Source organism: Arvicanthis niloticus, chromosome 3 (genome assembly GCF_011762505.2).
Source record: "Arvicanthis niloticus isolate mArvNil1 chromosome 3, mArvNil1.pat.X, whole genome shotgun sequence".
Taxonomy (NCBI): domain Eukaryota; kingdom Metazoa; phylum Chordata; class Mammalia; order Rodentia; family Muridae; genus Arvicanthis; species Arvicanthis niloticus.
In genome coordinates, this window is record NC_047660.1 from 117,753,375 (window position 1) to 117,765,548 (window position 12,174).

The window sequence follows — 12,174 nt, forward strand, 5'->3', positions numbered from 1 at the left end:
GCTTCTCACTTGAGTCACAATAAATGTAGACATACTAAAAAAGTCTTGAGATGGCAGAAAGACTAGACAAGCACAGATACAAGAAATATGTAACACAAGAGCTCCCAGTTAAGTATAAAACAAATTATGTCATTGTAAATACACACTCTGACATGTGGTATAAAAACAAGAACCATCAACAATACTTGACATTCAACTCAAAATGCTTAGCTTGAAAATTCTGGACTTCAAAATTGCATAATAATTAATCCAGCACTTGGGAGGCAGATCTCTGTGAGTTCCAGACCAGTCTAGTCTACAAAGCTAAGTTTAGGCCAGCCAGGGCTAGAGAGAGAGAGAGACATTTTCTCCAAAAAAAAAAAAAAAAAACCCATAATAAATCATAAGGAGGAAGAAATCGGCTTTTACCTGAAGCAGTATCTTTCTAAAAATATTCCCAGTGTAAGATCATTCTTTCCATAAAACTCCATTGTTACAATCCTAAAAGAAGAGATGATTTCTTAGAAATAGGGCAACATAACCACCAAGACCATATTCTAATTATTAAATATGCTTATGATGAAGTACTAAAGAAAAATGTATCTGATGATGCTGTGGAACAGGTTTTATCTCATCCTGTCAAACAAGTGTAGACGCCACACTATAGCAGTTTCCACTCCTACTCCGTTAGTATCTTAAAAAATCATTTAATAAGAATGCATAAACTATAAAATAAATGGAATAAAACTGATTTGCATTAGGAAGAGGTAAAATCATCTTCAGTTTCAATCCCCATCAACACTGGGGAGAAAAATAAAGACTGTGCCCTTCTGCCCTCTAGTCACTGAGTATGAAAAATAGCTCTCACTCTTGATTAAGAGCCAACTCCTAGCTGTACCTAACCCACAACTAACCAAAATTAGAGACTTTGCATGTATGCTTGTTAAAATCTGTATCCTTAGTATTACCTGAAGAGTCCATTAATTTCTAAGGGGAGAAACCCTACGAGCTTTCAGAAAATCATGCTTAAAGCTGTCCTGGAACTACTCAAGTTAGAAATCTTTTTGTTGGAAATAAATGTTTTATTATGGAAGCAGCACTACCAAAAACAAGCAAACAACAAACAACAGTAAGAAAGGGAGTGAAGCTGAGCACAGCATCCATGCATGCACTCTATGCTGTCTTCTGAATGCTGACTTCCTATGATCAGTTATTTAAAGCTCCAGCTTCTATGACTTTCCCTGCCATGACGGACTGTTTCTTGAACTATGAGTCAAATAACCCTTCCTCCTTTAAGTTTCTTTTGACAGATAATGTTTTAACATAACAACAAAAACCTAAGACAGGCATGTAAGGTCTTTATGACTATCACTAGAAATATTACAACATTATAAAATGTGTTTGTTTTTAAAAATTTACTTAGATGTTTGCAAGAACACTCTAATGAGACAAAAGATTGGTCTGGTAGTATAATTCAGTGACAGAACTACAAACAGTAAGACAAAAGGCTGACTATTTTTATAAAACTTATACAAAGGGAAAACCTACCTAAATTGTACATGCTATAATCAAAATGTAGATTTTTGGTTTCAAAAATCAGCTTTTGTGGGTCAACTTTGTAAATTCTGTAATATAGACATTTCTCTTTCCTCTTTCAGTTTTTTCATTCTTACTTAAGGTATAATTACTTATCCATGAACAAAAAACCTTTCCAGTTACTTCATAAGTTTAAATATTCTATCAATTCACATGAGACCATCAATGTGTCAAAACTAAAAGCAGGCATTCTTTGTTATGTTGTTGGAATCCCACTACTAGGTACAATAGTGCAGACAAGCATCCTACCAAGGACTGACACAGGCACTAGGAGCATTGCTGGACTGGGCAGAAGAGCTGCTGAAGAGCACACAGAGCCTCTGGTGGTTAGCAGGATTCAGACAGTCCACCTGCAGAACAAGCAATAGATGAGTACCTGAGTCGGAACACAGCTCCTACCAATTCACTGACACAAAACATGCTGCACTCAGTCAGTAAAGTCTTCTGTTATCACTGTTGGATGCTTGTGAAGACTTATAAAAGGCTAGCTATAAGAGCAGCTGGGTTTTGAACACGGACTATTTCAGAATTCTAAGGTCATCTTAAGTGTAAAGTAATTGGGGTTGGAGTATAACATAAATGAGGCCTTAGTTATACTCAAAGCTGGGCTTGAAAGGGGAAGAGAACTAAGAAGTTGGATTTCTTAACTGTTTATATATAAATATTCCATTTTTTCAAAATTGTATTATATTTTGGAAGAACAAATTAGTTAAAATGTATTCCTCTGAAACGATATGACCTGACAGAAGGACATGGTATCAATCCATGGTACCTAGAGATCTAAATTTTGAGATGTTTTTTCACCTGTGCTTTTTCCTGTTCCCTGTTAAAATTCAAGTCGTAGAGGTAAAGTTCCTCCTCCTTAGATGCCACTCTGCCGATCAAACCATGTAGTTTGCACAGCTAAATAGCCACTTAGACCAACATGGTGGCACATGCATGAAATCCCAGCACTTAGGAGATAGAGTCTAGATGACCAGGAGTTTAATGTCTTCCTCAACTAGATCTTAAGTTTGATGCCAGCCTACAAAAAACCCTATTTCAAACCAACAAATACTAAAAGAAAAACTACTCTTTTTTGTTTATTCACACTGTTCAAATATATATATATATATATATATATATATATATATACACACACACACACACACACACACACACACATATATATACACACACACACACAATCCCACATGTTCATACATACATACATATACAAAGGTGATTTTGTTTTCACTGAAATGAGACATGCTACAAAAATGAATTAACATAACTTCCTTTTTTGAGAATATACTAAAATACATCCGTGTTTTATTCTATTATAAGAAAACATTAAAGCTGTATTTTTTTTTAAAAATCATTCATGGAATTAATTCCATGACATGCTTTTTAGTAGTTCAGAAGTTATCATGGGTTTTATACAGATCAAATACGGGCCAACATATCCTTTGATATGGGTTGACTATGAATGATGCCCATGCCCAAGAATCCTGTATTTAAAGTTTGTTCTTCAACTGGGATGCTATGTTAGATGTTCTAGAAATCATAATGTGGGGCCTATGTGGAAGTAGGTCACTGGAGGAGTCTCCCTGAAGGCTGTATCTTATCCCAGGCCTTTGATTTCTCTCTGCTTCTTATCTGTTGTGAAGTAAATAACCTCTGCCAGACTCCAGCTATCAAGAATAATGGAGTCAGGAGTATGGACTGAAGCCTATGAAATCATGAGCTAAAATAAACTACCTTAAATTGTTTAATGTCAAGTATTTGTTGCATCTGCAAAACATAATGCAATCCTTTTAACTACAAAAAAAGTGGATTAAAAAAAGTGCTTCAACAAACAAACAATCTTGTATGTATTCTTAAAAGCACAGATATATTTAAATCATTCAAGAATAGAGAAGTTGGAATACTGAGTCAAAGGTGCATAAATGTACATGTAAAATAAGATGGTACATGTAAATATCCTCATCACTGTCTATAAATTTATACAAAAGCATTCAAAATTTCTTGACTCTCACTATGGTTCTGTGTGTGAGTCTCACAAACGATTGTTTAGCACCACTATTTAGCACTTCCTTGACTAACAGTGAAACTAGATTTTTTGTATTACAGAACTGCATTACATCTAATGAAAGATTTCTTCATAAGTTTCAACATTAGTAATGTACACATCCACAAGTAAATCATCTTTAAACATCTTTAATTTCTATCTAAACAGATACAGTTAAATAACAATATGTAATTTTTACTCTTAGAAAGATATATGTGTGTGTGTGTGTGTGTGTGTGTGTGTGTACTCCTAGCATTAAGGAAATACAGGCAAGATTATGAACTCAAGATCAGCCAGGGTCACATAATGAGACCTGTGAAGATTAGTTTTGTCACCTTGACACAACTTAGAGTCAACTGGGAAAAGAGTCTCAATGAAGGATTATCTACATTGGGTTGGAAGATGGGCATATCTGAGTGATTATCTTAAATTAAAAAGTGAGAAGACCAGTCCACTGTGGGTGGCACCATTCCCTAGCAAAAGGTCCTGAACTATTTAAGTACTGAAAAATAGAACTGAACACAAGCAAGAAGGCAGCATATACGTGTTTCTCTTTGCTCTTAACTGTGGTGTGGTATCTTAAGTTATTTCAAGTTTCTGCTATCTTTATTTGCCCTTATTGATGGGCTGTAAACCCAGAATTGCAAGTTAAATTAACTCTTCCACGAGGTGTCTTTTTGTCAGGGTATTTGATCACAGCAACAAAGAAAGAAAAAACAGAGAAAGAGAGAGGGGGAAGAGGAAGAGGAGGAAGAGGGAGGAGGGAAGGAAGGATAGAGGGAAGAAGGAAAAAGAAACTAAAACAAAAACAAGACTTATCTTAAAACACTGAAAAAATCAAGAGCTACATCATTATCACACATAAGCAATACAGACAGAAACTTCAAACAACTACACACTTTCCCTTACTTCAAGACCTTCTTACTTTACTACAAGTGCATATTAAAATCCAAAAATCCCAGTTTTGTTGCCTTATAAATCTACTTTTCTACTTCATATATAAGCTACCCGACTCAAGAAGAAGAAAATAAACAGAAGAGTAAATAATAAGTCTACATGTAATTTGTCCTATTTTTTTTAAATCTTACCTCAGTAATTTTTCAACAGACAAAACATTCTAATTTTACCCAGTCAAGAGTGACGCCTTACCTTTGTTGGCCATAAGACATCACTTGGAATCAACCCCCTCTCTTCATCACTCTCAGTTTTATTTCCTGCTTTGCCACTTGAAGTACATGATGCATCTTTTGAATGGACAAAAGGGTCCAAATGTTTTGACTGAATTCTTCCTCCTCTAGCTCGATAATCAGCTAGCATTCTACCCAAGCTCTGGCTATCACCCAGATGTTCAGCAATCCTCGTGCTCACTAGCTCATGTGAGGGTAAGACTTGAATAGACTTGGCCTGAACACTGCCATTCATGCCCTGAAGTCCAGAGAGATCCCTGAGCAGCTGTTTCTTCCTCCTGCTCTCCATTTCCTTCACCTCTTTGTTAAGAAGAGGAGACCAGTAAATCTGCTCTGGAAAATAATCTCGAGTTGAGCACCTCATCCCCTTTTCAGTTAAAAGGAAAGGTTCACGGAATGTAATAACTGGAGAGATACAGAGGATCACATCTTTTAATTCCTGTTTAAATGTCAAGGAGTAAGTCTTTCGTTTATCTTCAGAGGAGGTGACTTCCTCAGTAACATACATTCCAGTGTCATCTTGTAGAGGGTCTCGAAAAGCTCTCATTTGGCTTTTGGAATCCTGTTGCTCATCTGTTTGCTGTGATGTCTCTGGCTGTTCATTTCCTACAGCATCCTGTTGATCCATATGGAGAGGCAACAATGACTCAGGTACCAATGCAAAGAGAGCACAGGGGATACCTGCTGGGCAAGTGGGGGTGGTATATTCTTGATGCTTCAAACAGGCAACAGCCTGTGGAACACTTTTATTGTCCAGCTCACCCTTCTCAAGCACAATCCTTGATTCCAACAAAGTGTTATCATCAGAAGTCAGGGCATCAAGAGGGCACTCTGGATCCTGGGGAAGGGAGCTGCCACTGACCTGCTCCTGAGAAGCTCCCTCTTCCCCTCGTCCCTCGGTCAGAAAATGGAATGAAGGGCTTTGCGGTAAGGTTGGAGGCATAGCAAACTCATCCATGAGAAAAGAGATTTCTAGCTGAGAATGATAAGCTACACAGATCATGAATATTAGGATCTCCTTAACTCGGGCCAGCTCATAATCAGAGCCTCCTCTGAGCTTGATTGTGCAGCCTAGGTGCTGTGGACAGCCTTCAAAAAACATCAGTGTTTTGGTTTGTTCTACAAATAAATAAATAAATAAAAATTAAGAGACGTAGATGACAATTTAGAGGACCAAATAGAATTTACTACCCACAAAAAAGAAAATCCATATAGAAATAAAACCACCTTAAACGTCTCCTTCTTAACCAGTGCTAACAGATATTAACACTTCCTGAGTAAACACTGATAGTTAACTAGGAGATGACTCACTCCTCCTTGAGGTCCCCAACTGAGTGAATGCATGCTTAAGATGACTCACCATTAGGCAACTGAAATATCTGCATATAAAATTTGTGGCAAGTGCCCAGGTGGGGTTTGGTGAGCAGCTGGTCCATGGACACCACTAAATCACCTTGGGTCATTCGACTGATTCTTTCTAAAACTTGCTACAAAACAGAAAAAACACTGTATTACAAAATTAAATCAGCTATGAGTAAAAATCTCAATAACGTGGAGAAGTACATTAAGTATTAAACAAAATAATGTTCACAATCAATTCTTTAATTTTAATAAATTGCACGACAATTTATTTATTCTACATTTGGCCAATTTACTTGCTAAATAATCAATGTGTGGCCTCAAAAACAAAGCATGGTCATGGCACTCTTATCAAAGCATGGGTGTAGCATGGTGGTACACTTGCATACCTCGAGCACTTAGGAGGAAGAGGCAGGAGGATCAGTGCAAGTCTGAGGTCAGCCTGTTTTAATAACTGAGTTCCAGACCTGCCAGAAGTACAGTGTGAGACTACATTATTTTTATTCTTACTTTATTTTGTTATTATCTTTTGTTAAAAGAGCATTTGGATAGCATGTCTTAGCATAAGACACTATGGGAAAACAAACAAATAAAAATCAGTTTCCTTAAAAGTAGTCTCTGTTTTGCAGAATGAAGAACCAATAATGTACTTGCTGACAGGTAATGTCCATTTGGTCTCTTAAACACCCAAAGGAATAGTTACATAATTACACTGTCTTCCAGTGTGAGTCTTAATAATGTAGCTACCATACCCAGGTCCCACTTCAACATAAGTGCTATATCAAATAAAAATATTGCTGCATACCTACCATACATGCATATTAATTTAAAAGCCGCGATTTTGTAAATGAGTAAAAATAGACAAATAAACACTCACTGACTTTACATTAATGACCAGAGTAATGCCATGTTCCAGTAACATGTCCTGAGCAATCCGAGACACTGTTTTCTCAACGAGAACCAATGTGGGTCGAACATCAACTATTCGTTGAACATAATTCTTCAAGAATTCCCTTTCCTAAGTAAGATAAATCAGAAATACAAAACCTGGTACAATTCAAGATGTCTCATGTTATCAGGATTAAATCATGTTGTTAACTACAGATATGCCCAAACCATGACTCACATATTAAAAACAAGTTTGATAACCAGATTCAGAGAATTGTGAATGATTGTGATATTAGAATATATTTAGATTTAAAATACCATAGTTCATGAAATCCAAGGCATAATTTTACACATTTTAACAACTCCACAACCGAGTAGCATCTTATACTCAATATGGCTATGATCTAATCCTATGAAAGTATGCTAACATCATCTATAAAACCACCAAGAACAGGGGTGATATACACAGAGCAGTGTAAGCCTGAAGAGCAATAGCATATGTAACTGTGTTTCCCTTGTTCCTCTTAGGTTCTTCACTGAAAAGTCATACTCCATCATATCTGGAAACGCTGACCTAAATCTAAACAAGATCTTCCATTTTTTACGGGTAACAGCAGAAAACTTAAGACAACAAGAGCTCCAGGAAATAAATTCATTAACTAATGCAGAGAATTTGAAAAAGCATTTTGTCTTGAACTACAACTGTGTTTTGCTAGCTCCTATCTATGGAATGAAATACAAAGTAATTGCTTTTATCCTGCTTGAAAAAAATATGATAATCTATTAATGTAAAAAGTATTTTTTCCTAAATATTTTTGGTAGTGTGTTTCCATGTATATGACATTTATATTCCTAAAAACCATATAATTTGAATGATCACAAACTATTCATACCATTCATAGGAGAAAAAAGCCATGGCAAAACAAAACAAACAAAAAAGCCACTAATAGCTGAAATCTCTGCAATTTCAGATCTAAGGCCACTCTACCTGGGGCAACAAGTAGGCTGAAGGAAGACCCACACTTCTCCAACTACTCCTCAGACCCTATCCCCTTAGTCTTATCCCCAGCTCTGTAGCTGGAAAGCTGCTGTGGTCTTTCTTTCCTCTTTGACCCAGTCCCCAAAGGATCACAAAGACCCTCTCCCTCAACCTTACTTCCCCCAACTCAACCAACACCAGCAACCACTCTCTGTGAACACACCAACTAAACAGGCCAGTAAAGGCAAAACATGGCTATCAATCCCAGGAAACAGAAACCAAGGAACAAAACATCTACTCAAAAAAGACAAACCCAGAAATCAGAACCTAGACCTATAATCATCCCAAACCCAGATGCCTAGATGCCAGTAGGGCAATATGTTTCTACTAGAACCACCCAGAGCAGGCTCTAAATATTCCTACATAGCAGAAGCACTAGAAAGGCATTAAAACCAACTACATAAAGATGATAAGAGATCCTTAAAGAGGAAATGAATAAATTCCTTAAAGAAACCCAAGAAAATGCAAACAGTTGAAGAATAGAATAGAAACAATAAAACACAAACTGAGGGAACTCTGGAAACTAAAAATTTAGGAATGTTAACATGAACTACAGAGGCAAGCTTTCTCAACAGAATACAAGAAATGGAAGAGAGAATCTCTCTCAGGCACCAAAGATACACTGAAGAAAGAAAAATGTTAAATCTAAAATAATCCTGATACAAATTATCCAGGAAATCTGGAAAACTATCAAAAGACCAAATCAAAGAATAATAGGAATAAAGGGAAGGAAGGAAAGAAATACCAGTTCAAAGGCCTAGAAAATTAAGCAACTTAACAGCACAAGATGTAATCACACCCAAGAGGAGTAGATGGAAAAAAATAATCAAACTCGAAGTAGAAATCAATAGAAAGAAAGAAAGAAAGAAAGAAAGAAAGAAAGAAAGAAAGAAAGAAAGAAAACAACTGAAAGAATCAATGAAACTAAGGGGGGAAAAAAATCAACGTGATAGACAAACCCTTAACCAAACTAACTAAAAGATGAAGAAAAATATTCAAATTAGCAAAAACAAAAACAGGAACATAACAGACACCAAGGAAATCCAAAGAATCATTAGTTCATATTTCAAAAACCTGTGCTCACTAGTGGTGGTGGTACACACCTTTAGAACCAGCACTAGGGAGACAGCGGCAAGCAGATCTCTAAGTTCAATGCAAGCCTGGTGTAGAGAGTGAGTTAGAGGACAGTCAGGTCTACACAGAGAAATCCTGTCTCACAACAAGGAAAAAAAAAGAAAAGAAAAGAAAGAAAGAGAGAAAAGAAACCTGTACATCAAATTGGAAAATCTAAAAGAAATGGATAATTTTCTCAATAAGCATCAATTAATAAGTTAAATCAAAATCAGATAAGCAATTTAAACAGACTTATAACCCCTAGTGAAATAGAAACACTCAAAGTCACCCAAGCAAAAAAAAGCCCATGGCAGAGATTCTAGTACAGAATTCTACCAGACTTTCAAAGAAGAGTTAACATCAATATTCCTCAAATTATTCCACAAAATAAGACACACAAGGAACATTGCCCAATTCATTTTATGAGGCCACAGTTACCCAGATACCCAAACCACATAAAGACCCAACAAAGGAAGAGAATTAGAGACCAATTTCCTTCATTAGCATAAATGCAAAAATACTCATTAAAATATTTGCAAACCAAATCCAAGAACATATCAAAAAGACCATCCACCATGATCACATAGATTTCATCCCGGAGGAGCAGGGAAGGTCCAATATACAAAAATCAGTAAATGTAATGCACCATATAAACAAACTGAAAGAAAAATACTACTTGATTATCTCATTGGCCTTTGACAAAAATCCAACACCCCTTCATGATAAAAGTACTAAAGAGATTAGGGATACAAGAGACATACCTAAACATAATAAAGACAATCTCCAACAACCCTATAGCAAACATGAAATGAAACGGAGAGAAACTTACTAAATAAGAATAAGACAAGGTTGTCCATTCTTTCCATGTGTACTTAACATAGTACTTGAAGTCTTAGCTACAGAGCAATAAAACAACTGTAAGAGGTCAAGGAGATACAGATGGAAAGGAAGAAGTCAAAGTATCCTTATTTGAAGACAATATGATAGTATACATAAGTGACTCTAAAAATTCCACTGGGAAACTCCTTCCTACAGCTAATAATTTCAGCAAAGTAGCTGGATACAAGATTAACTCATATATATATATATATATATATATATATATATATATATATATATATATATATACTCAGAAATAAATCAGAAACCTTCCAACATACAAATGACAAACAGACTAAGAAAGAAATCAGGGAACTTTCAAGAGCCCCCTCCCCCCCCCCCCCTGGAATTGCATATTTCCATTCATTCTGCTGGCCCTCAGGGCTTCTCTCCTGTCTCTAACCCCCATATGTGATCATGTTCCCCTTATCCCCTCCCCATCCACTCTCCTACCCAAGTACCTCCCTCTCTCTGCCTCCTGTGATTGTTTTCTTCTCCTCTCAAGTGAGAATGAAGCATCCTCACTGGGGCCTTCTGCTTGTTAACCTTCTTGAGTTCTATGGATTATATCCTAGGTGTTCTGTACTTTTTTGGCTAACATCCACTTATTAGTGAGTACATACTATGGATATCCTTTTGGGTCTGAGTTACCTCACTCAGAATATTTTCTAGTTCCATCCATTTGCCTACAAAACTCATGATGTCCTCATTCTTAATAGCTGAGTAGTATTCCATTGTGTAAATGAACCACATTTTCTGTATCCACTCTTCTGTTATGAGACATCTGGGTTGTTTCCAGCTTCTGGCTATCACAGATAAGGCTGCTATGAACATAGTGGATCACGCGTCCCTGTGGCATGGTGGGGCATCTTTTGGGTATATTCCCAAGAGTTACAGCATAGCTGGATCTACAGGTAGCACTAGTTCCAATTTTCTGAGGAATCTCCAGATTGATTTCCAGAGAGGTTATACCAGTTTGCACCCCCTCCAGCAAAGGAGGAGTGTTCCTCTTTCTCCACATCTTCACCAACATGTACTGTCACCTGAGGTTTTGATCTTAGCCATTATGATTGGTGTAAGGTGGAATCTCAGGGTTGCTTTGATTTGTATTTTCCTGATCATTAAGAACTTTGAACATTTCTTTAAGTGCTTCTTGGCCATTAGAGATTCCTCTGTTATAAATTCTCTGTTTAGCTCTATACCCCATTTTTTGATTGGGCTGTTTGGTGTTTTGGAGGTTAGCTTCTTAACTCCATTATACATTTTAGATATTAGCCCTCTATCAAATGTGGGGTTAGTGAAGATTTTTTTTCCCAATCTATAACATACTGATTTGTCCTATTGACTATGTCCTTTGCCTTATAGAAGCTGTGAGGTGAAAGACTTTCAGGACTCAAAGGGAGAGATCTTAGATGAAATGCTCAACAGTGGGGAGAGGGAACTCGTAGAGTCTACCTCCAGTAGAAAGACAGGGCATCAAGTAGAGGGATGGGGTTGCCATCCCACAGTCAAAAACTATGACCCAGAATTGTTCCTGTCTAAAAGAACTGAAGGGACAGAAATGGAGAAGAGACTGAGGGAAAGGAGGTCCAGTGACCAGCCCAACTTGGGATCAAGCTCAAGGAGAGGATCTAAGGCCTGACACTATTACTGATGCTATAGTGTACTCACAAAAAGGACTCCTGTAGTTGAATTAGAAAAAGGCTGGAAGAATGAGGATGAGGGCAACCCCATAGGAAGACCAGCAGTCTCAACTAACTGGGACCCCTGAGATATCTCAGACACTGAGCTGCCAACCAGGGAGCATACAATACCTGGCCCAAGGCCCCCGACACATATACAGCAGAGGACTGCCTGGTCTGGCCACAGTGAGTGAAGATGCATCTAACCCTTGAGAGACTTGAGGCCCCAGGGAGTGGGTAGGCCTTGTGGGGGTTGGGAGAAAAATATCCTCTTAAGAGACAGGGGGAGGAGGAATGGGATGAGGAACTGTGGGAGGGCAGACCGGAAGTGGGGCAAAGACTGGACTGTAAAAACATAAAAGTAATTTAAAAAAATTAAAAACAATACTTTCACAAAAGCCA

The 12,174-nt window shown here is 37.3% G+C and overlaps 2 protein-coding genes across 6 annotated transcripts in view; one reads left to right on the forward strand and one right to left on the reverse strand.

The window, feature by feature from the left end:
• LOC117705391 (gamma-crystallin D) overlaps positions 1-12,174 on the forward strand; it is a 763,352-nt gene that overhangs the window by 584,287 nt on the left and 166,891 nt on the right. The window lies entirely within an intron of this gene.
• Pikfyve (phosphoinositide kinase, FYVE-type zinc finger containing) overlaps positions 1-12,174 on the reverse strand; it is a 92,515-nt gene that overhangs the window by 28,224 nt on the left and 52,117 nt on the right. For all 5 annotated transcript variants that reach the window (XM_076931765.1, XM_076931767.1, XM_076931764.1 and 2 more), the window contains 5 exons: positions 7,049-7,189; positions 6,173-6,299; positions 4,775-5,931; positions 1,825-1,925; positions 409-480 (listed from right to left, as the gene is read on the reverse strand). In XM_076931765.1, the coding sequence (XP_076787880.1) occupies positions 409-480; positions 1,825-1,925; positions 4,775-5,931; positions 6,173-6,299; positions 7,049-7,189 (1,598 nt within the window). The remainder of the gene's footprint in view (positions 1-408; positions 481-1,824; positions 1,926-4,774; positions 5,932-6,172; positions 6,300-7,048; positions 7,190-12,174) is intronic.